General features: G+C 45.4%; 1 protein-coding gene across 1 annotated transcript in view; it reads left to right on the top strand.

Moving 5' to 3' along the window:
* Nucleotides 1-24,384, top strand: part of sema6cb (semaphorin 6Cb) — a 91,162-nt gene extending 66,778 nt beyond the window's left edge. The window contains exons 17-20 of the mRNA XM_029503530.1: nt 7,241-7,299; nt 7,484-7,534; nt 9,961-10,116; nt 20,401-24,384. Of these exons, the coding sequence (XP_029359390.1) occupies nt 7,241-7,299; nt 7,484-7,534; nt 9,961-10,116; nt 20,401-21,734 (1,600 nt within the window). The 3' untranslated portion in view covers nt 21,735-24,384. The remainder of the gene's footprint in view (nt 1-7,240; nt 7,300-7,483; nt 7,535-9,960; nt 10,117-20,400) is intronic.
* The last annotated feature ends 690 nt before the right edge of the window (nt 24,385-25,074 follow it).

Below are 25,074 nucleotides of genomic sequence, written 5' to 3'. Positions count from 1 at the left end.
CTGGTTTCTCGGTGCCCTCCTACATTTGTGTGTTCGACAGTGTGATATTTGGGTTCCCTTATTTTTATCATCCTTTATTGTTTTCTCAGACCTCACAGTGGGAGCAGGCTTTTGTTTTTAACTTTTAAGGACTCGTTTCTGCTCACAGTCGGTCTGCAGTGAATTTGGGGAGTTTTGTCCTTCAGCTGTTTCCAGCAGCTGATCGTCTGGCAGTCATGGTGGAGACGAGACTTCATGAAGCCTCTGAGCCGGCCAAGAAATAATCATGCGCATAATCCTCCTGTTAGACCAGAATCTTCTCCGGATAAAACTATCAGGATACAACGTGTTGATAAATGAGCTGCACATTTTATGACCTTTGAGACGGAGCTAAATGCTAAGCTAACCTGATATTTACCATCGGAGCAAGAGCATAAAAAAACACATAAGATCCTCAACTTCAAGCATTTTTTCTCTGCACAATCACTCTTTTATTATGTCATGAGCTGAGGAGTCAAAAGGAGGACACTCACAATCAGCCAGCTCACAACAGGCAGGATGTTCAGGAGTGAAAGGCAACATTGGAGCTTGTTATAATACACACAGAAACGATCTAAAGCTAATCAGATTTCACTGAAGGATCCAGTTTAGTCATGAGAAGGGAAGGTTTGCAAGTAGGATGGAAAAGTTTTATGTGAGGTTCAGGATTTGAGTTGAGGATGAAGTAAAGAGTGAGGTGTGTGGTTTGAGGTTAGGAGTTGGTAGCTGTCACTGGAGGCGAAGAGAGAGGAAGTGGCGCTGTGGCTTCACGCAGGCGAGGCACTCCAGAGCTGCTCGCCAAGGTTTGATTTATGGGACGGCATTTGGCGTTCAGGATGCAGCCATGATGGAAACCAGTGGACCAGAACCAAGGAATCCTGTCCAGTCTCAGCCATCAGGCCCCTTCCAGAGAGCAAGAGGAAGACCAAAGGAGACAAACCGGCCACGATGAACTGCACAGTAGAAAAAGGAGGTGTGAAAGAGGAAATGGATGTAAAGGAGGATGAAATAAACGAACCTAAAGGCGCTAAAGTGAGAAAGGGGAGAGTGAAAGTGCAGAATTTTGTCAAACCATCTGTTTTACATTTTGGCTTTTTTCTGGGAGAAAAGAAACGTTTGGCACAGGCTGTCTGTGTGACATCTGATTTTGAACCTGCCTTAAGTGATTCCTTTTTCAAAACACATATATCACTGAACGGAGGTGAGGAAGAGCTGCTGAAAGGGGAGAAAAGAACGGAGGGCGATAAAAGGATGGCGAGAAGGAGGAACTGATGTGAATCAGGCGGCAGCAGAAGGAGCCTGACCCGAGTCTGAGATGAAGCGGCTCAATAGTCATCAACCTCCTGGGACTTCCTCCCAACCGCCGCCGCCACTCTCTCTCTCTCTCTGTCTCCTCTGTCAGATCACTCTTTTCATGGACTATCAGCCTCCTTTTTTTTACTCCAGTCCTTTCTCATCCAGAGGTGGCATAAATTTTAATGACTGATTTGTAGCTGATCCAGAGGGTAGGAGATGGAGGGGGAAAGGAGGATTTGCAGCTCTCTTTCTCTTTCTGTCTTTTCATCTCACACGTTGAAAGTTTGTGCGGCCGGACGGCTCAACTTCACAGCGTTTGGGGCTGTTTTACTTCTTGTGTCATCCATAATGCATCAGTCTCGCCAAAGCACAGTGCCAAAACAGAACACGGCCAAGGACAGGAGACGGATAAACACTCTGGATGGGAAGGAAAAGCAGGTCAGCTGTGCAGAGCAGGTTGAAGCCCCTTTGCAGATGAGGCTGGTGATATACTGTTTTTTTGTTTGTTTGTGTTTTGTTTTGGTTTTTTTTTTGTTTTTTTGTTTTTTTTTGGTTATTGTTAAGAAAACGCACAAAATGTCAGAGAATGCAGCATCTTGAGTCGTGTCTTGATGCTTTCTGACACGGCGGTTGGTGGTCTCATGGTGTTTTCTTTTTTCTGTCCATGCGCTTTCCAAAGTCATCGTTGCAAAGTGCTCAACAAAGGCAGCAGAACATTTCTGTGGTTTCCTCTGTTGGCGATCGTTTCCCCCGTTCTCGCCGTCTCACCCTAACCGGTGGAGGCAGATGGCCGCCCACCCTGAATCTGGTTCTGCTCGACATGTCTGCCTCTTTAAAAGGGTTTTCTCACCACTGTCTCCAGTCACTCACTCTTGGTGGGAATTGTTGTGTCTCTGTAAATATTTTCAAGAGAATGTCTAATCCAGCTCTGTTTGGAAATTGCCTCAAGATAAAAGCTACAAATAATAATTGACTTAAGTAAAACAGAAAATCAAGGAGGTTTCAAAATAGAAGAAAAACATGTAAAACTATGAGCTGTACAAAAACAAGTACACAGTACAGTACAAAGAGATGGAAGCTGTGTCGCCATTGGACATTAGACAGGAGGAGCCGGTCCGGGAACATTAGATCTTTTCTTTGGCGCATCGTTGAGACAACGACATCTCCCAGTGTAAAGATGCTGATTTGTGTGTGTACGTAAACAGAAGACAGTAGGTGTTTTGATGATTTGCCGCAGATGTGTGCTGCCCTTGTAAGGAGAAAACCAGGATTATTAACACCTAAAAACAAAATGAGACACCCACACTTAGCTATTTCCAACAACATGCACAGGTTTTTGTTGTTTTTTTTTTTTTTACCTTGGCAGTCTGACACAGCTCATACAGAACGACTGACGACTGAGGTAGACTCGTGTCATTAGGCTGTGGCCAAAATCCCACATGAAATTGTGTTAAAATGTTAATGCTGGAGGAGATAAAGAGGCTCAAAATTCGGTGCAGATGGGGCTGGAGGACTTCAACAGAGCCAGGTGGAAATCTCAGCTATGGTTTTGGCTCAAAACCTGAATTATTTGATTAGAGAATAAACCACGCTGCTCTCTCTCTGTCTTTGTTCGCTATTTTTGGTTGTTCCCATCCAAGTTTCCTCAGCTGCATAATGTCAGCAGTTCAGAGTGCCGTCCTGAATATCAACCGTGTTTAATGATTCTCTAATCACCTTCTGAGCACCTCAGTCGCTGTCTGCTGCTCTCATTTGTTTGATTTTAGAGACTGCACATCTCCTGACTGTCAGCGCCACCTCGTCCCGATCCGTCAGGAGGACAAACGATTTTATTAAAATCGGGCCGAGAACATAAACTGGACATAAAAATGGACATAGACCTGAGATATGTCTGAAAGATGAACATTTTTAGGATTGGCTGGGAGAACACCGCCAAGATGGCCAGCTGCGTCCATTTTCTTTATATTCCGTGAACGTGGACAGATGCTGCATGGTCAGCCTTTACAGTGAAATCCATGAAATCAGCATCCAACAGTTCAAAAGCTTCATCAGTTGATTGGAGTTTAGATTTTAATGCTTCTATGCATTTTCATTTTTTTGTTCAGAGTGCTTTATCTTGGGCTGCATGAATGAGATTATCATCGTTATCATGTTTTGGTTGTGTTCAGTTTAGTCTGTGTCATTATGGAAGAGTTTTTATTTTTCATTCTGCAGATTAGGCACCAAAACATTTCTATCCATCCAAACTCATTTGTATTCATGCACTGGGTGGTTTTATCATATGGGCTGCTCACAAAATCATTACGTTCTGGCTGCATTTTTATCTTGTTTATGGACTTTCAGCTGCAGGTGTTCATTTGTTGTGTAGACACTCACCTTAAGTGAATACATCTGTGTGGTACATTATTTAAGGTTGAGTCAACGCAGCGTTCATTAAATCCTGAAATGAGCCGGCCAAAAATGTGTTTTCTCCGATCTGCTAAATGGATCGTTGTTGTGCCTCGTTTATTATCGTTGCTAGGACACAAATAATAATCACACATCAAAACTGCTCAACCAAAACTCACTCAAAGTTTTTTGGGGGGGAGCTGAATGAGAACAACGCCATCAATACATTGAGACAGCAGCGTCACGTCATCAGCTGAAGAGTCAGGATGTTTGTTGAGCCAGCACCAGGGCACCGACCCAGCCTGAAAGGGTTTATGGGTAAAGGCAGACAGATGTCGATATCTGACAGCCAGAGGCATCTTGTGCTTGGAAAGCCGAGCAGAACAAAAATTAATTCTTCCCTGATGGTCGCGTTCTGTGTATTTGTTGAAGTGCATGAAGTCCAGAGAAGGTCTATTATGGCGAAGCTCGGTGAGAAGTCCACTAAACGTGACCTGTCATCCTCCCGGGTAACTAAACGTTGTTTGCAGGCTCAGATTTAACAGATTTAAAGTCAAAAAATGTCTGTTTTCGTATTCATGTTTCTCCGTGATGAACTTAAACCTGAGTTTTGCACGTGGGCGTGTGAAACAGGGCTTCGGTCCAGTGTGCAGCTTTCACAGGTGTGATGTGAACATTTGAAGCTTCCAGGGCTGAAAATAGATTTTAATTCAGTCACACATTCCAAGCCTTTTCTTAAGGCAGATGGAGCAAATGTCATTTCAGCAACCGTCTCATTATCTTTGTATCATTTATCAACAGTTCTCCTGAAGCACCGGAAGGCGACAATAAAGTCTCAATTCAGGGCCCACGTCCCTCAAAGGCTGCATTCAGCCACTGAAATCAGCTCAAAGAATGTGGCATTTGTGTAATCCAATAGGATTCAGCGTACAGGTGATGAATGTCTTCAAGAAGAGGACAGGACTCTGCTGTTGGACAGTAGACTGGGACCGTCTCAGCCTTCACGGTCTGTGTGGTCTTCATATAGCAGGCCCCAGAGCCTGAAAGCGCTCATCCCTCTGTGTCATAAAACCCTCCAGCTCAGTCTGAACAACTGCATCAGGAGCTCACGTCAGAAGTCACAGAGAACTCCTCTGGAATAAACTGCAAACACCATGTGGACTCTGATGAAGGAAGACGTCAGTCAGAGCAAAGGCAGAAGTTGTGCTTTCCATGAAGAAGCTGTAAATGAAATATGAATTGCCGGCTGTGTTGATACATGCAGGCATTTTACTGCTGCAGTCGCTTGTAAGCTCGTCCTTTATGGTGCGATTAATGTGAACTCTTCAAAATATTTTGCCTTTTTCCTTTTTTTTTTTTCTTTAAGTTTGTTCTCTGCTCATCCTCAGCGCTGAGCATCAGCAGTCTTTGATTTGATAATCAGGACCCCGTCCTTCACCATAAGAGAGCCGGGCGTTTGTGAGTAACAGAGGGTGTAATTTACTGCACCAGGTGTTCTACACCTGACAGAAGACTGCCGAGTTGTTGCTTTAACGCACACACTGAAGAAAGAAATTAAGTGCATTCTTCTCTTTTTGTTTGAGCTGCATCAAAGGTTCTCAGTCGTTCCCTGCTCACTGTCTCCCGTGTCCAGCTTGGATAGCTCTTATTTCTCCTGCTCTGTCAATGATTGTGAGTCTCTTAACAAAACTATATACAGCATTATGAATTGTGCGTATGTGTGTGTAAGTGCGGTTTGCTTGCTAATTATAGACGGATGCTGCATATCATCCGTGTGAGATGTAGGTCTGTATTTAGGTTATATGAGGAACTAATTGGTTTGTTAGAGAGTAGGCGTGCGTGCATGCATGTACAAAGTGTTTCTGCACGGCTCCTGGATCATTACACTCGGCTTGTGCAGTATCTGAGCTTGTGTCTATTTATTTGGTTCATTACAACATGTGGGAGGATTTGTTGGCGTTGATGCAAAGCCCCGCTGAGCTAGAAGGGCTTCCGCTCCACCGTGCATCAGCTCAATCCCATTACTCCGCCGCCGAAATGGATGCGTCTGGATGAGCCTTCGATTTGTGATTGACTCCAAGGTGAAAGATGTTTGTGTCTGCTGGAGAGAGAACGTCCCATCAATCACCAGCACATTTTCATGTCAGATTGGAGAGCTTCAAAAGACGAATAACGAAGGTTTGAATTGCGCAGCAACAAGTCCAGGGTGGCAGAAACTACAAAGTAAAAAACATTTTGGAAGAATTCATTTGACGTGATTGAGCTTTCATTTGTCGGTGTGCCTCAGATTTGAAGTTTATTTGATTAGATCCAATCATCCATACACATAATTACCACTCTGACAACAAAAACTAATCAACCTGCCAAAGTTCACTCATTATTTCATCACCGGATTCCAACATGAGACGGTACGAAGAAGTGAAAAGAAACGTTTCTGCCTTGAATCTGCACAATTGCAATCAAGGGCAACTGGACTGGGCTGTAAATTCCTAAAGCTAACTCAGTTGGAAATTTCAACTTGAAACGCCTCTTGAAGTCGGATTTTTGACTCTGAAAATAAAAAAGAAAGAAAACAGTCATGCATTTGGCCTCCTGTGTTTGTTAAGTGGTTGTTGTGCTTCCTCGCTGCGTCACACAGCCAACATGAGACCGGTTTCTGGGTTTTTTTGGACAGACCAGCTTTTGTCTGAGTTTGTTGCCCTCATGAGTTTCTCAGGTAGCCCAGAAACATCTGGGACGACTTTAAAACTGGGAGAGAGTCCAGAACAGGTCCGATCCAGCCGTCGCTCCTCCTCAGCTCCAAATATTTGTTTTCTAAATTCACAAACCGATGTGCAACGTCAGGGTTGGTTGAGGTCTCGATAAGTCCTCCTGATGCTCCGGCAGGCGGTGCTGGTATGTGTGGTTGGTTTTCTTGCAGACTCCGGCCCTTTTCCATATGCTCACCGTCCAAAAAAGAAAACCCAACCTCATGTGTGATTCTGCTGTTTCTGCACACGGACCTAATGTGTTCAGCCCTCCAGGAAAATATCCACATCAATGACATGTGTCGGTTTTTGTGTCGGTCGCTCTGAATCAACATTTTCCACTTTATTTTTTAAACTGGGACTGCAGGTACCAATTTCCAAAGCAGACTAAAATACAGAGCGGCCACAGAAGGTGCCCGATGGCTCCTAAAATTTGTTTAAAATTATTAACAGAAGAGTGAGCAGAGGAGGAGTGGAAAAAGAAAGGACAGTACAACTTTTACTAACTCCTGGAATCTGCTGAGCACCAGAAAATTGATGATGTGCGTCCTTGTAAGAAAATCCGATGATGGATTTTCCCTTCAGGTCTGGCCACCGAGTCCAAAAAACAAATAGAAGCTACGCGCGCCTCGACCTCGGCCAGACACAAAACAAATTACATTTTGTTACAGTGCGTTTACCTCCCCGTCTCTAAGCAGACCTCATCAGCAAAAACCCATTTTGGGAAAGATTTGGGGGAAGATGCAAATTTACTGACCGGTGTCTTTGTGTGTTTGTGTGTCTCTCTACAGAGGCGGGTTTGAACAGGATGTGGAGACCGGCTTCCATCAGCAGCCTGACACCTGCCACGGTGAGATGGACACATTTGCTTTTCCCTCATTTGCAGGTCGAACAAATTGAATTGGAGCATTAAGATGTATTTGTTTCAGTGTGAAATTTAGCTTCAGCTTTTCTTTTTTTTTTTTTTCTCCTTTATGTGTCTTGGATGTGACAGCGCAGACACACTGACGCCTTTTTGTGTTTCTCTTCTCCAGATGTCTTGGCGACGACTCGCAAGCAGAACACGGCGCTAGATTCAGCGTATGGTCAGTGGACACGTCTTTTACCTTCTGACTTAGCTTCTTCAGGGTAAAGGCTAGTAAAGTGACCGGCTGGTTTGATTCCATCAGAAGCTGCATTGGTCCATCAACAGCCGTGCAACAAGGCCTTTTGTTTTATTCCGTGGTCCAAACCATTATTGCTTTGCAGCCCAAGGCCTTACTTTCAGTGTTCTCCACCATTTCTCTTTACGGTTAACACATAAACTGAACGATAATCCTGAGGTGCTGTGCCAGCGTTAGAACAAAGTACATGAGCAGACAGATAATGACGGTGGTGTAAACAAAGCAGAGTTTTTTTTATAGCACTTATCGGATAGTGAATCTGTAAATGAAGCTCTAAATTCAGCTGTAGTCCAGAACAGGAGCTGCAATTGACCACGAAGACTGTTTATTTATTTATTTATTTTTTTTCTTTTGTAATTCCCCAAATATGTTTGGTAAGATTGGAAGACGATTACCACTCTGATCTGATAATCTGCTTCCTGTCCTTTTCTGTTTCGTATCATGTTAATGAAATCGGTGAAATAATAATCAGACCCATTCAGACCCAAATGTAGCTAAATTAAATGTTTCCCCAGACAGAGTCTTTTCTTGAGGCGGCTGTATGCCCCCCCCCCTGGCCAGGCTGCCTAATGCCTTGTATCAAGAAGGATCATCATCCCTGTCACGTCCCATTACTCCCCTGCCGGCCACGCCGCTCAGCTCCTGGCATGACTGGAGCAGGAACAGAAAGGCCGCTGAGCTGGCTCGCCTTCGCAAACGATCGAAGGCGTGGTGCTGCACAACTTTCTTCAGCTGCAGCATTCAGAACGTTCATATTCAATCAGAGAGCTACGTGCCAGCCAAACTAACTGAAGGCCCGTCTCAACTTTATGAGAAGTTTTTAGGACTTGCTCAAAGTCAGCTGCCTTTGTCACTGAGCAAATTGGGACACAGGGGAGTTAATGGCAGCAGCTGATCCAACACAGTGATTAGTATCAGCTCTGAGCCCATCATGCTGGAGGATGTCAGTCATTACGGCCTCGGCAGAGCCATCCATCCTGCGTCGCTTCCAATGTCTTTCTCAGAACAGAGGCCGTTTTGTCTGCCAGGATCTTCGGCCCAGACCTCCACGGTCCCACAATGCCTCAGCAGTCTCTAAAACGTCCCTGCTGGAGGAATTACCACTCGGTCGGGAGCAAGACTCGATGAGCAACCCTTCTGCTTAATCCTACGGGGCTCCGGCCGGGCCGATGCCTCACCGCTGTTTGAAGTCAGATTCAGTTTCTGTTGTTTTATCATTTCATTTTTTGCTGCTTTTTTGTCCCTATCTGTTTCACACGAAAGGCCTTTTAAGTCAGTTATCAATAAAACACCCCGTATGCCACACAAAGCTGTAGTCACACTGAGGCTGGGTTACTGTTCAAAAGTGCACCAAAGCTGGACCTTTTTCTTTCTTCCTCTTCCCTCTCAGCCAAACAATCGGCTCGAGTCAAACGCCCGCTTCTGTAGGTAATCAAATGTTCCTCTGTTGTGCAACGTGCACTTTCTATTGTTTACTTCATCAAGAGTAAAAGAGGACAAACAAAAAGTGCCTATGTGCACTCAGAACACAATTGTGATGAATTGATGATGGAGTCCTGGAGCTATTGTCTGAGGTGCCAGGGCCAAACACCCCCCAGTGTACAGTTTTAATTTGCCCGGCGCAGATGGTGGACTGACGGGGCCTCTCATTCAGAGAGAACGTTGTCAACTGGCTCACGGTGAAAGAGAGAACAAGTCCTTCTCCTCCAGTCTTGTTGTGAGCTCTGCAGAACACTATGATTAAGGCTGGCTTATTAGTGCAGGGGCACAAGCCAATAGCAGCATGCGGCTCACAAGACCTCAAGGACAATGGAGAGCTAATAACGCAATCAAGATGTGGATTGTGTCATCAAGATGAATATGCTTGATGATACCAGGCCCGTGGCAGCTAATGCCCAGCATGTTTCTTTGCACATGTTTGAAATGAATCCAAACACGGCCATCGTAATGTTTGCTGCTCTGCCTCGAGGTGACAGGACAGATCTGTGAAGCAATTCAGCTCGTAGTGAGGAAAAAAACAGAGCCGCTGATACGCTGAGCTGAGGCCCCATGAGATTATGGAAGTATCCAAATTAAGGTGTGAGGTGTCCCAGATGGTGAATAACATGGGTGGGGGTGGAATTAACTCCTGTTCTGTGTGCCATCACGTTGCTCACTATCATCACTGAGTTTTTGTGTTAACGGGTGACGGTTTTCTCTCCACTCAGGACTCACCCTCATTTTTCTGCAGTTGATTGTCCCACCAGCTGATTCACATTTCACTAATCACTCACTCTGTCACCCTCCCTCCCCCTCCCCTCCCCCCTTCCTCCTCCTCCTCCTCCTTCCCCTCCTTCATTACAACACAGGGAAGACCACACCCACAAGCGCCAGCACCACCCATCATGGGGCGGCATTCCCAAAGGAGGCAGGTGACCCTGAAAGAGGTACAGGTCCTGATGGCCCTCCCCCAGTGGGGGAACAGGGGTCACCTGACTCGGAGCCAATCAGTGTGGAGATGGAGGGTAAGGGGGAGGGATTCTAACCTGCAGGGTTTTTGCGCTGCTGGGCCCCAAACGCCTCACCGCACACCTCTAACGCAGACTAACCAAAAACACAAAACTAGAAAACTGATGTTTCACTCTGGTACAAACAGACCCCCCCACCCCCCTCCCTCCCTGTGTTCAGCCTCCATACCTTCACTGTATCACTCCTGTCATCCCACCTACCCTCCTGTGTGTCCTTGACGATGGCACTTGTTTCAACCAGTGAAATGAGTTGGGGGTGTTGGTGGGCTGTTGTTCCAGGTTGAAGTATCACTCTGATTAGCTCACTAACCATTAACTCATTAAACCAGTCTCTTAGATAACAGCAGAAAGTGTTGCTCATTGACTTTCTCTTCCTGGTGATGCGCTATTTGCAAACAGCTTTGCATAATCAGAGCCGTGTGTGGTCGGTCGGTCGGACACGCAGATAAACGTCGATGAGCTAAAGCTCGGAAAATATTAGCAAAGGATGGTGTCGTCCCCTTTATGTTCAGGCATACGTCTCACTGTTTTCATCGCGACAGCCGTTAATGTGAAAGATTTAATGACTTAAATAGATGCTGCAACGGCTCTAATTAACTCCTCAAATCAACCTGAGTCTAAACAACACTGCACCCTCATCTTTTATTTAGCTCGTCAATTTAAATATTCCTCTCAATGTTTTCCAACACGCTGAAAAAAAATTCAAATCCTAACCTACGTAGATCTCTGCCTCTCCCCGAGACCACTCATTTCCATTTATAATCACCGTTCCTGCTGTACAGAGCAGCACAGAAGTCATTTCCCTCTGCGGCTAACGTGGACTGGAAGTATAGAGAACCTCCAGCAGCTGTTGTTCATCAGTCAGGCTGAAAGGATGAATTCAGCTGAATTTACTACAATATGAGCTAAATTACAACATCTTATTAATATATATATCTATATATATATATAGATATATATATATATCTATATATATATATATATATGTAAATAAATAAAACTTCTTTTTTTTTTTTACTTTTTATAATTGTTACTCCAAAATTAAATCAAAAGCGAATAATTATTTCCTTTGTTACACAGAAAAACACTGAGACAGAGAGAATACAGTGATTCATATACTTCAATCAATTTTCAACCCTGAAATAGATTGAGCCTAATCTCAAATGTAAAAAAAAAAAAAAAGTTGAATTGGTTGATCATCAGGCTCCGAAGGTCGAACTGTGATGCTGGTGTTGGTAATGTGAGGGATTGTGGAGGACGCCACTTTTTTGGTTTGCTTTAAGATCTCTACTCACACATCAAAGTTAAAGTCATCAAACCTGTAATCCTGCAGTGGATCTGCACCAGCTGCCCCCATAAATGACACGACCTATAAAACTCCCACCAGTTCTTGAATATTTAATTACACCTTGATCTTTATAGGCTGGAGTCTCATTATTTCTTACATTTTTAATTTGACAGTCCACACTCACAGTGATTAACATTACAACCTCTTGGGTTTGAGAAACAAGGCGTGTCATGGCGAGAAGTGCAAGAAAACAAACGTAAAGAAAAAAACAAAGTTGTAGGAGCTTTTTTTTTCTGCTAAAGCATGAGCTGCCGCATGTTTAGGGAGAATGTGCAGCTCAGTTTGGACGTGATACACGGGGCTGTATTTGTCCTCTGCTCGCTCGTACTGTGCCCTGTCAGAGGAGCATAAATCCTCCCCGGGTGGAAGAGGTCTCTGTTCACACAGCCAGACTCCGCTGCTGCAATGATGAGCTGCTCCGGCTCAAATGAGAAAAGGCCCTAACAAATAAATAAGCAGCAGGGACCTGAGCCAGGGAGTCGGACAACAGGAGGAGGAGGGAGGGGAATTGGCAGGGAGGTGTTGGATGTACAAGAAAACAGCAACACAATCTATTTCAGCCGGCCGCTGTGACGCTGCCGGTTCAATCAGGAGCAGCTGGGCAGGCGGGTTGATAAGGCGGGAGAGGAGTCGGTGTGGAAGTAACAGCATCACAGTTCCAGGACGGCCTCCAATCTCCCTCGCTCACTTCCTGTCCATTTCTCACCGTATATCAGCTTCTTTGTCAGCACTTCTTTATGTAGAGGCTCTGCAGCTGGGTCACAGATCTCCCAGCAGCCACAAGGTGGGCCGGTCCGAGTGCGGAGGAAAATAGAAAAGGTGCCGAAAGAAAAGTGGCGTTAGACGGACACGCATCTTTTCATTGTCCTTAGAAGCAACAGAATCTTCTTGTTTTAGCTCCAGTTAGCTGCCAGCTCACCGTTAGATCTTATTATCAAATATAAATGTGGAATAAGGGATTGGAGCAGAAAACATTATTGATACAATGTGAAGAAAAGCTACGAAGTCCCATCTTTAAAGAATAACGCAGACTGGACCTGGATTTGGCACAGAGGACTTGAGGTCTTGAGTTCAGCCCCCGTCAGCCACGTTTTTCAGGCTTTAGGAATCCATTTGTATTTCCATCAACTGCAGCAGTTTAATGGCATCAGCATCAGTTGTGTTTCCTGTGAGTGTCCGTCTATTGTGTATTAATTATGTATTCAGCTAAAGCCCTTCTGAGTGCACAGCTGTAGCTGAGAGGAAGAAGTGGATGGACGGCTGCTGACGATCAATCAAACCACATAAAAGTAAACTTAATGTATCCAAGACGTCTCTCACAGTTACATATTTAAATCATACTGTATTGACGTGTATGGGAAAATGTCCCTCCTCCTCAGTAAACCGTTTCCTGATGACTTTATGGTCTCAGTCTCACAACATGATGTTCATTTTTTAAATGATGCTACATTTGCAGGGAAACAGACCAGGAAGCAGATTGTATAAGAAAGTGCAGGAAAGGTCAGGTCCTCCCTCTCACCGCTCCTCAGCTCCACCTTCTGCTCCACCTTCTGCTTAAAAAAAAAAAACAAAACAACAAAACAAAACATTAAACATGATGGCTGATGTCTAAATTACTAAACTTGAGGCTCCAACACAGCAGCTTGCAGGGCAGCCCTCCAGAAAACTGGACTTAACAGGTTCATTTCTGACAGGAGTCCAGCTGTTGTTGTGCCAGAAGCCAAACCCTCAACCTCTCACAGATGCTTCCTTCTCTCACAGACATTAAAAATCTTTGGATCAAACTGGCGATTCGGTTTCTTTCACTAGAGAAACTATAATTATCTGCATAGTCAGTAATTACAGTGAGGCTGCAGGACAGAGGCTCTTCTTTGTTGTGTGTGACCATTAAGACAGATATGTCGTTTCTTAAAGAGTCTGAAAGTCAAAGAAACCAACTACAGTAAAAAAGAAAAGAAGAAACAAAGTCACTGAAGGTAACCAAACTAGTTTGTATGACTTCTGCGGCTCGGTTATCGACAGCTGAACACCATTAGGTGAAACATCTGAGAAGGGGAGCTGCATTAGATTATGTAAACACCAGTGAAGACTAAAAGGCAAGGGCAGGAACCGGTTGACCTGCTGTTATTTAGAAAAATGCCAGCAGTCAGGTTTGAGCCGAGCTGCCTCTGGACGGGGGAATACGCCCACGTCTCCATTGTGTGTGAACACAGAAACCTGTGTGAGAGCAAAACTGTTGCTCAGGACTGCTGCTTTCTAGACCTCTCTGGTTTGTTTTCTGCCCCTCTCCTGCTCAGTATTGTGATTTGACCTTTTCCTTGACTCTTCTGCTCATTTAGATGAGCCAGCGTGGGTTGGACTAAAAAGCCAGGCTAGCAGCTAATTTAGCTGACATGCAAAGGGAGATGGCTCAATAATAGAGCAGGCGTTTTCAGACTAATTAAAACACTACAGGAGGAGAGCAGAAAGTGAACTCGGACTGAACCTTTTCCATGAAGAGGGGCTGGTGTCCTGGGGGGGGGCATCGATGCCAGCTAGTTTTCCAAAGAGTTATTTATACTTCTAAAGACCATGGCAACAGACACCACTTGTACCATCCAGCCACTGATAGAGCTCAGACCGTGTGTCCCCTCCAATCACATCAGGGAAGCAAAACCAAACAAAAACTGAACATTTAATATTAAATATTCTTCCTGAATATAATATCAAGCAAAAATAAACAAGTTTCAGCAGTCAGTGTTTACGAATACAGAACCACCAACAATTCCAGATGGATCGCAGTCGTTTTCAAACCTCAGGCAGTTTGTAAATTTGAAGATTAAAACATTCCACGTCGTCTTTAACCCTTTTGTCTGCTCTCACATGATTCGTCACACGTAAGGACAATTTTTTCACACAGGCAAACACTTTCTGAGACCTTGATGCCAATTTGGCCTCCCTGAGTCATAGTTATGGTGTAATGGCACTCATTAAAGGTCACACACAAACCGGGCCATTTTTCCCCTCAGCTCGGCTCAGGGCACTCTACAGTAATTATGAGTGACATCATGTTTTACTACGAAAACACACCCTGCGATGAGCTGTAAAAACGAACCTTATAGGCATTACACACACCACTTTCCATAACCAACACTTTAATGTCTTTTTATTCCACGCCGGCCGTTACGGCCCGGCTCTGTGTCAGCTCGGTGTCAGCTCGGCGGCGATCCACGGGGCCCACAGTGATCAAATCCACCCACGCTGATGTCCTGGCTCTTAGCCCTAACCCCTTACCCTTTCATCTGTTTCACTGAGCTCTGGGGACTATTTCTCCCATTTACCTGCCTGTTTTCTTTTCCCTTTTCCTCCTTTTAGTTGGACTAACCCTTTAGATGTACCTGCCTCCTTTGTTGAATCCTCCACTGACCCTTTTCATCGTCTTTTTATGATCTGTCGTTCGGGATTTACAGCTGATGGCTGAAACTGCGCACGGGTATTTAAGAGGCCTGCCAGCAGTTTCTCCATCTCTTAAAGCAGCAGTTCACTCCAAAGACAGTGACAAATTGATAGATATGTATTAAAACACGAGGAGAGAGCTGTAAAACAAAGATTGTTTGGAAAATAAATGTTATACCTCCGAACATTTGATGGTTTAGCGATAAAAGCCCGCCACATGGTGATTGTTATTATGGATTGTTTATGATCCTCGTCCAGTGTGGTATTTTCAGTCCGAAAGGTAGAACAGCACCAGAAAGAGGTCAAAGCTTCACCTCGTGGAAGAAAGCTGACTTTGGTGTGGACGGTTTCTTTAAGTTGGCCGGTAAAGCCGAGGTTCTTCCAGTGCTGCCTTTTCCTCTCAGATCGGATCAACAGGTGGAACCATTTTGCATTACCTGCCGCTGAATGGAAAATAAACAGCTCTCCCTTTTCTACATCTCTGATGCAACTGCATGTAAAAAGAATATGTACCTCACCCTGTGCATGTGCTCCGCCTGGTTTCACAGCTTGCGATGACTTCATCAGATCCCCGTTTAAAGGTTTGCTTCACCCAGGCTGCAAAAACTACAGTTACAGACAGTTTTGGTGCTGGAGATGTTTCAGGAGGTGTTTGCATCCACCCAGCACGACAACAAGGTTAAAATCCATGCTGCTAAAAGTCAAATTTGAAAAACTGAACTGAAACGTCTGATATAGTAAAACTAAATAAAACTAAATCTATAAAATCCTCTATTTATTATTTTTTTCTGCTTTAATTAGCACAAACTTTTTTTGCAATCTGAATGAAGCAACCCACGAAGCAAACTATTTGTTGTGTGACTGTTAGAAACTAAATGTGTACTGCTGCTTGGCACCCGGATGTTCAATTTAAAGTACAGGTGTAAATACTGAAGGACTTCATACAGACAGTGTGGCTCCGATTGCCAGATGCCACCGCACGCTTAATTTAACAGTATTCAATCAAAACTGTAATGAGATCTATGAACCGGCACACCTGAAATGAAATGTAGTTCTCATTACTACTACTTTTCAATTGGAATGGATCTGTTACATTTACACCATATCACGTTAGCTCATGTGCATATATTAAACCACATCTAGCTGACTGAGCACTGAGCTGGAATATTATGCAAATTCCTAATAACAAGTGTACATGATTGAATTCACTCAGTCAACAGCCAGAGCCCTGAACACCGGCAGACTCAAGTGTGTGTGTGTGTGTGTGTGTGTGTGCGTGCACGTGTCCTGACACACGTTCACGCTCTGTTTGTTAACCATGTCTGTCAGCGCGCAGACATCAGGTATTAAAACTGTCAAATTACCAAAGCTCACGTCGACACAGCAGAGCTGCTGCTCCGTTTTTCACCCAGATTTGGAAGACAGGAAGAAAAAAAATTTTCATTTGTTCCAATCTTCAACCTCTGGGTGTCTTTCAGGAATTAAATGGTTATTTTTAGTGAGGGAGAAATAAATCTGCAGTATTAGCAGGAGGGGGTTGGTTGATCGGGGGGGGGGGGCTGCGTGCTCGCCTATGGAGCTCGGGGCCGTTTTGTCTCGTTGGCTTCTCACTGGAATGGAGTAGCCATTAAGGGAACAATTACATGCACTTGTAAGCTTGTGGAAGCAGAAACTAATTAAGGGCTATTTCAGAACGTCTTCACTTGATGTGCAAAAAATAGAACACAAGTTGTTCTCAGGTTGCAAAGTGTTTAAACGCACCCTCGAGAAAAGACTCGATATAATGGAGGAGCCGTGCACCGGAGAGAAAAAGTTATTTCCTATCTGACCTTGAACATGAAACAGAAGTGGCCTGGTGCTGCTTTCCCTACAGAGCGTTGTGGAGATTCTGATGCTCTAATGTCTTTATTCGAAGTACGAGACTTCCGTGTTGGCAGTAATTGGTGTCACGGAGAAGCCGTGTTGCTAATGAAGCTGATTTGAGTTTGAGAAGACAGCCATTTACTTAATCGCTCACGTGCTCCGGAGAAGTCATCGCTTTCATTGTAATTTGTTTTCAGACTGAACTTCATCACCTGCAGGGGGTGGAAAAAGAACTTCACACAAAACAACAACAGCCAGACTTCCTCGGTTTAGTTCCCTCATGCAGAAACCGTCACCAATTAGTAAGAGGCGGCGCCGGCGACGCTGGGTAAAAACCTGCCTGTTTACATAATGTACTGCGCCATCTATTTTTAACAATGTGGAGTGTTTCTCCTCCGACGGCGCTGTGGAGGAGCGTGACGGTTGTTCTCCAACCGTATCACAGCTGTGCCGCAGAGCGCCCGGCTTCAAAAACCCAGCAGAGTGACGCTCCGTCACTCACCCCGTCACGTCTGTCTGTCTCTCGCCTGGCCCTCCCCCGCCTCCTCCTCCATTAAATCTGCGCCTCGCACGTAGGTTCACTCGTTCTCTCCATCTCCTTTTTTTTGCTTTCATCCCCGCTCCCTTCCTTTCCTTTGCTCTCGCTCCCCCGTGTCTCAGATCTCTCAGTCCTCTCACATTCACTCCCCTCTTCAGTGCCAGTTTGTCACCAAGGTTGAGTTTCATCCCTTCATCTCTCTTCTTTTTCCCCCCCGGCTGTCACCATCCCTCTCTCCTTCTCCCGCTCCCTCTCTCTTTTCCTCCCTTGATTCTACTCACGCATCCCATCTGTCTTTTTACCTTTTGGCAGACTTGGTCTTCTCTATATTAAGCCTTAACTGAGCTGAGACCATACTGAGTCAATACAGAAATATAATGTGACAATTTTAGAAAGGCACGCTGACTCAGTGTGAATTAAATGTAAACATTAAAGACAATTTGTGAAATGAATGTAAAGCATTCATTAGCTCCTTTTTTTCATATACGTAGATACATGTAAAAATATCAAATATTTGTGTAGCTGTAGTTTCCATATGTTAATGAATGAGTGCAAACAATATCAGGTAGGTGTGTGGAGTTGGCAGGCGTTTCCTGTGTGCGACCTCGCTGCTGCCAGGCTGCTGGTATGATTCACGGCGTATTAATTTTACTGTGACCGGTGGCACCATATGTCCCACATACCCGCTGATTGAGTCATCCAGCCTGCTCATGAAACGTGTTGTGACAGGCCGTCGGCAGGCTCTGGATTTGTTTACCTCAACCGCACATTTCACGCACCCCGCCGTCGCAGCACTTGACTCATACCCCTCAACCAGGGGCAGCCTCTCAGTGCGTCCAGCCTGGTCCAGAGATTGGTGGGGGGGGTAACTGCAGAGCTGAGTGGCGTCTCATGTAATGGATGATTTTTAACTGGAGAGTTACTTCCAGAGAGTTTATGGTGCACCACAGTGTCTCCTGTTCTCTCCCTTTCTCTGGAAAATGGCAGAGAAGCACACCTCCGAAATGAACACGCTGATACGTGACGATGAGGTAATAAATCTCCACAATGCCTCCAGATTGGCGGATAAAGAAGGGAGGAAGTTTCTCGTCGCCCCTTTTTACATCGCCTGTTAAATGTTGTGTTTTAATTACGCCTCTCCACTTTATATCGGCTTTGTATCAGATTGTGCGTATCGTCGCAGAGCTTATATTGAGGACGTGACATGGACGCTGTTTAGTTGCACATGACGCCTCCGGTTCTCCAAACAAGCTTTATACCAGCTGACATTTATGACCTCCAATAAACCTGAAGTCTGTGAAAGCTCTCATTAAACGAAGTTAAGCCGCCCTTGATTTAACTTCAGACCCCTTGGATGAGGTGGATTGGTGATTGGTTCTTTCTCTGTGAACTGACCGTGAACTCTCTTTGCTGATCCGTCATGATGACAGATAAAACTACGTTGACTCTAATTTTGTTGCATCCCGTTGCGTCTGTAATGAGATTCAATCAAATCAAAGCTGCAACGAGGGCTCTCCATTTCACATGCTGCGGAGTTACCAGGTGTCTCTTTAGGCGAAAGTAAACAAGTTTAGATTTCACTCATTCGGGTTTTTCCCCCGTGTGGATTCATTACAAGTCTCTGATCGGATTCTCACCCTCTTTAACCTCCACTCATATTTCCCTCTGACATCACAGGCGAACACCGATGGAGACTCTTTCTGGCTCCTTTCAGGACGAGCTCATTACCTTTAATAATGTTCACCCAGGCCTCGCTGAATCGCACCATCGACTGTTTCACTAAAATTAAAATCCTTTCGAGACGTCGTCTCAAAGCTGAAAACTGGAGAGTTTCATCGGGTTTGAAGGATTTGGGTTTACCATCAGACAGGTTTGGATGATGCAGTGATATCATACGTCCTCTGAAGCTGTGGTGAGACTTTTCTTTTCCCAGTTAACTGGTCCAGCCAAAACATCTGGTCGCTTCATCAACGGTCGGCTGTTGAGATTCCTGAGAATGTACCAGGTTGTGATGCACTGTGTTTGTTTCAGGAATATTCAGAGAGCCGCCAGTCCATCAAGTCTGGGTCACTTAATTCAGGGAAAAGATTAAAATCCATCCTAACGCAGACCAAATTACTGGGCTGATCTCCCTGACACCAGCCTCATCATCATCACTCTAAACATCTCATAAACCATCATCAAGCCTAATTTACACATTTCCCATTTTCACTCCTCGACCGAAGAGCTGTTGAACTGAACTCGTATGGAACACCTGCACTTTCTCTTCCTCCTCGGTGCAGCTCAGTCCGCCGCCCCCGCCCTCACTAATCAGATTCACAGAAGTTCTCATTAAGGACAGAGAGAAGGGGCTGACACCACAGATGGCGTCAGGCTCTTGCAAATGAGCTCTGATTACGAGAGGTGGCAGGTTTCACTCCTCTTATCAGCGCCGCCTTTCACGCCATTAGGCAAACACAGTCCAAAGGTCACATCACCCAAGGACGTTTACATGGTAGATTTACCTCGGCTAAGTAACCTTGTGTTTTCGGTGCATTGATGCGCAGACTGTCCCCTCGGCTTCATTTTGAAAGAATTTGACAACCTCATTTGAGTCGATGCTGGCGAAGCTGCCGCGCTCACTGAGCTGCTGGATAGACCTGTTATTTTTGGCCCGTTCATCACACCAGGTGCTCTCGCCCCCGATCCCTACATTGGAAAGCAAAGTCTGTGAAAATGACATCAGGTTCCTGCTGCTGTTCCCATCAATATTTAAAGCTCGAACTCATTTCAGAGTTGATTTCTCAGTGACGGGGGAACTCTTGGCTTCAGCCGGTCTGAAGGGAAAGCACAGGTCTTAAAAAGAAAGACTATTGATCTATCAACACTGGAAAGAAAAGAAGCCAAGAGCTTAGTTCAAACATGTCTCCCATGCTGTTCCCCACATGGTGAAGCCCTGTAAACACAACCTGTCTGTCCCAGCTGCTACTTGACCTATATTAGCTGCTGAAATGTGTGTCTGTCTGTGTGTGTGTGTGTGTGTGTTTATTTTTCTTGTGCTTCAGTCAGAAAAGCTCTAATGCATCCACCTTCTTCTCAATCTTTTTCTGTTTTGAAGGTGTGAGGCGGCCACCTGAGCTGGACAAGACCAATCACAGCGTCCACTATACTCTCCTGATCGCTTGCGTTTTGGTGGCCTTCGTCCTCGGCGCTTTTCTCTCCGGCTTCCTGGTCTCCTGCTACTGTAACCACACGGGCCACAAGACCAAGAAGTTATCAAAAGACCCCGAGGCCCCGATCCCACACGCTCTGTCCCTTCGCAGTCTGGCGAAGCTCAACGGCCTCCTGGACAGCCAAAGTAAGGACGACAAGCTGGAGGTGTCATCTCCAAAGATCTACAATTCCTTCTTCACCAACAGCAAGGAGCATCACCCACCGAGGAGGAACGGCCATCATGGAATGACAATGGGAGACCTGGTTCACCCCCACCACCACCACCTCCACCATTCCTCAGAGCTTTCCGGTCTGCCGACACCAGACTCGACCCCGGAGCTGCCCATCAAGAGCATGAAAGCCTTCAAGAACCAGTGGGAGAAGAACCAGAACTGCAACAATGCCAAAGAACCAAAGTCCCATAACGTTGGCTCCAGGCCCAGCTCGGCCCTGCTCCACCAGCAGGTCTTCCCCTATTCCCACGGCCTGGCCAACGGGCAGCCGTTAGTGGGAGGTCACCTCCAGCCAGAGGAGCGCAAAATCCACAATGTTGAGCGTGTGCTCTCTCAGCAGCCTTATCCCGGCTATCCACAGAAGGTGATGGAAGTGACGTCGCTGGACGAGCTCCTGAAGCACATCCATGAAGCGAGCAGCAGCAAGAACTCCCAGTTAATGAGTCCGTCTGGTCTGATGGCCAGTGGTGGCGGAGGCCAGCTAGCCTTCGCCAACCGCATCCAACCCCAAATTCCAGAAACAGAGTCGGCGCCGTACTACAGCTCCTCCACTTTACCTCGAGACAGCCTCACCCGACGCATGGATGTTCCTCCTGACATCCCCCCGCACCACCAGTCCACCCTGGAGAGGAGGCACTCCTCCCAGAGGCACTCACTGATAGCTGCGGCCACCAAAATGCCCAACGGAGGTGGACTAGGCGGAGCAGGGGGAGGAGGAGGAATGGTCCCTCGCCAGCACAGCTTCAGCCAACGAAACGGCGGGCCGCACCAGCCGCCTCCCCTGCTAGCAAGGATGAACTCGACAGGCAGCGCATGCGAGGTTCACTACCCTCTCATCCCCAGCGGGTACCTGGCACGCCAGCACAGCTACAACGGAGAGCAGGAGGTCCCGCACCGGGGCGCCATCATCCGCCGGGCCTCCTCTCTCAAACCCGACGTTCCCCCGAAGCCCCTCTTCATACCCGCCACGTCCCCGGTCAACCAACAGGGGAAGTTCAACTACTGAGGACGTTCACTTGTGGACTACAGAGGGAGCGTCCCTCGTTGTGTCTTCTTGCAGGACCTTCCCTTTGAAGAGTTAGCAGTGGGTTCGAGGTTGCGCCTCTTCTCGAGAAAACACAAGCGATCATGTGACAGCCTGTGTCACCGTGGACAAAAGCCTCAACCAAACTTTTTTTGTTTTTTTTTGTTTTTTTTTTTGTTGTTGTTGTCCCCCACCCCCCTCTTCTTTTTGTCCAACGAATATCTTTGTACCATATTGGTATTGCTCAGCTACTCGCTTATAGAACCGCTGAGGTGGGTGACGTGACGCCACCTCCTTATATTAGGCTGCCGATGTCCTCAGTGTGGATTTACAATGCAACTTAGTTTTTGGACGCGTTGGTGTTGGAAGAACTTGTCACATCAGTCATCTTGAACACTGAAAAGCCCGGAGGCTCCTGCGATGCTTAGATTCAGGCTTTTGCTTAACCTTTTCTGATGTAGTGTTGGTAACCAGTCTCCACCCACCCCCACCCTCGAATGTGTTTATATTATGCATGTGTGTGTATATATATGTGTGTTTATATCCACACCGTATATGTATACATATACATATGCAGTATATGTAACCTGTGGTGAAAAGTCAGCAAAATTCCCCTGAAAGTAGTTATGTCTTTGCCTTATTATACGCTTTCATCTTTGGCCATATCAAACACACCCCCCCCCCCCCCAAAACAACCATCACTCCTGAAGAAATATCTTTGGGACACCAAATCAACACAACGCTCATCGTCAGTTTGCTGAAAAACAATGAACCAAATTTTCGTTTGTGTCGACAAGAAATAAGGAAAAACTTCAGAAAAGCAGCTACGCTCGTCTCTCTCTTTTCTTTTCCCGTCCCAGCAGATGTCAGGTCAGCGACGTATTCGGGTCCATTTAAGTTCCCCCGAGAATGTTTCTATCAGATCGGTGCTCCTCCGAGACGGAAAGTCAACAAAACTGTAAACTCAGAAATAGTTTGGAGCCCAAAAGAGGACGAGACAAACGTGCCACAGAATCACAGAACGGACTGCAGTTATTCTAATTATTAACTTCGTGGCTATTGGTTGTAAATAAAGGAATAATTACTAGCCAAATTTTAACTGTATGTGTAAATGTGTGCCTTATTTAATAATAGTGTGTGACTTGGGGGGGCGGGGCTAATGAGGGGCACGGACGGCTACTCTGCTACAGTATATTGTAGGTGTATGTGTCATACAAGTATCTATTGTGTATTTGAAGAGTTTCATTCCAGAATGAGATCTTTGTCATTTAAAAAGTTGTCACCTGTTCTGATAAACTGGTAACTGTGAATATGATTGTAACATTTAATATGGAATCATATTTTATGATAATATTGAGCCTTCTTTCCTTTTTTTTTTTTTTTTTTATGGATTCAGTGTTTTGGAATGAAACCCTTCATTTTGCTTTGTTGTTGTTTTTTTCTTTTGTTTGTTTGTTTGTTTCAAATTGTTTTTTAGCATCCCTGAAGTGTGAGACTGCAGATGTTTTTGGTTTTCTATTAATATTATTATTATTTTGGGAAAAGTCCTCACAGCCGAAGACTGCAGACATTCAGGTTTGACTTCCTTCCTCCATGTTTTGTCACTTTCCACTGGGTGTCACTTTCCCTTTGGGTGCCATTGTTCACTTTAGTTCTTTCAGCAGCAGCGTTTCTTCAGGAGCAGTTCACGGCTCCTCTCGTGTCGTCGCCTGCAGGCCTGTAGCCATCACAGAAGCCACATTAGCTAAAGAATTGACAGTTCTCAGTCAGGATTTTGTGGTTATGAACATGATTCTTCTGCGATGGTTACGGCTGTAGGTTTTGACTCACCTGTGTCAAAAAAAAAAAAAAAAGTGGGAGTGGAGATGACAAAGTGTCTGTTTAGGCAACATGAAACACAGAGAAGTGCAATGAACTGTGATCCGACAAGCTGAGATTGTCTCCCGGATCGACGGACACTCGGGAAGCGACATGGCCACGCCGCCAAAACATCCGCTGGGGGGCGGATTCCCTCTCGGGGACGGCGGTGCCGGTTGGCGCTGCCTCCGAGTTAGCGTGACTTTCAGCAGAGCCACTTGGACTGGAGCCGTGATCAATGTCTGTGAAAACAGCACGACGCTATTTACTGTATCTGGAAGTGTTTATTGATTGGAGCTTCCCAGAGCTCATTTGACCCGTTAAGTTGATCCTTCATTCTCCAACTCCAGCATATGAAGGAAAACATGGCTGACCCCCAGGCCTGTTGTAAAGAAAGCTGATTTGGTTATTAACGGGCAGCAGAGCATTAAATGGCCTTCTGAACAACAAACACTCAACTTCCAACCTGATTTAAGGTCACACGTGAACGTTTCTGGGAGGACAAACGTCAGCTCCTGAGTTTGAGGAGAGTGGGGTTCATTTTTTTTATCTGCCGGTGACAGATTGTTGGAGAGAGGGAGCGGCGTCGCCTCTAAAAGGTCTATCAGTATTTGATTTGGTGTAAATACATTCTCTCTGGGCGGGGTCTCATCGATTCAGTATTATGTTTTTTATTCTGTTTGATTTTCTGGCTACGCCTCTTGAATTACTATGAATTTGGTCTCACAGAATACCATTGTATGTCTCTTATTCTAAGAATAAAATGAAAATATGATGCACGTGTCCACACTGGTGAATGTGTTGAACTAATCCTGAGAGGTGAAGGAACACATTATGGTGCCATAATTTGAAATTCATGCACAGAGCTGGAAATATTGAGCTGCAAGGGTACGGTTTTGTTTTTATCATGTTGTATAAATGTGCCCCCGCCACCCGCTGAGGTCACTGTCCATCCCAAAAACACGTTAAGATGGTGGAAAGGTCAACAATCAGCTGAGTACCGAGTGATTTCTCCTGCAGATGCAGGAGGTTGATGTTCCATCACATGATTTTTCGACCACTTTCTCTTATAGAGCGGTTTGTTGTTGTTGTTTTTTTGTTTTTGTTTTGGGGGGGGGGGTGAATGTTTTGGTTTAAAGGCCCATGTGGTCTGAAGGAAGACCTCCATGTGGTCTTTGATTCTAAATCAGGTCCAGGTTCTACATTAATACGGTGAAAGCATCAAAAGTCTCAGTGGACAGAAAAATGCTCACAGTCTGTATTCAGAAACGGAGCCGTCTGATTTCTGGGACTTTCTGATGTCACAACGAAGCAGTCTTCCGATTGGCTGGCTGTTCTGCTGTTCCTTGCTCTTCAGAGAGAAGCCTGAGAGAGGAGATGTCAAACTACACTGAGATGCTTTTTGGCTCTTAAAACCAAAAAGAAGTCTGCCCTTCAAAATAAAACAGCAGAGATATTCCAATAT

The sequence above is a fragment of the Echeneis naucrates genome, chromosome 6 (genome assembly GCF_900963305.1).
Source record: "Echeneis naucrates chromosome 6, fEcheNa1.1, whole genome shotgun sequence".
NCBI classification, from domain to species: domain Eukaryota; kingdom Metazoa; phylum Chordata; class Actinopteri; order Carangiformes; family Echeneidae; genus Echeneis; species Echeneis naucrates.
Note: the sequence above shows the minus strand (reverse complement) of the source record. Positions and strands in the feature narration are given on the sequence as shown.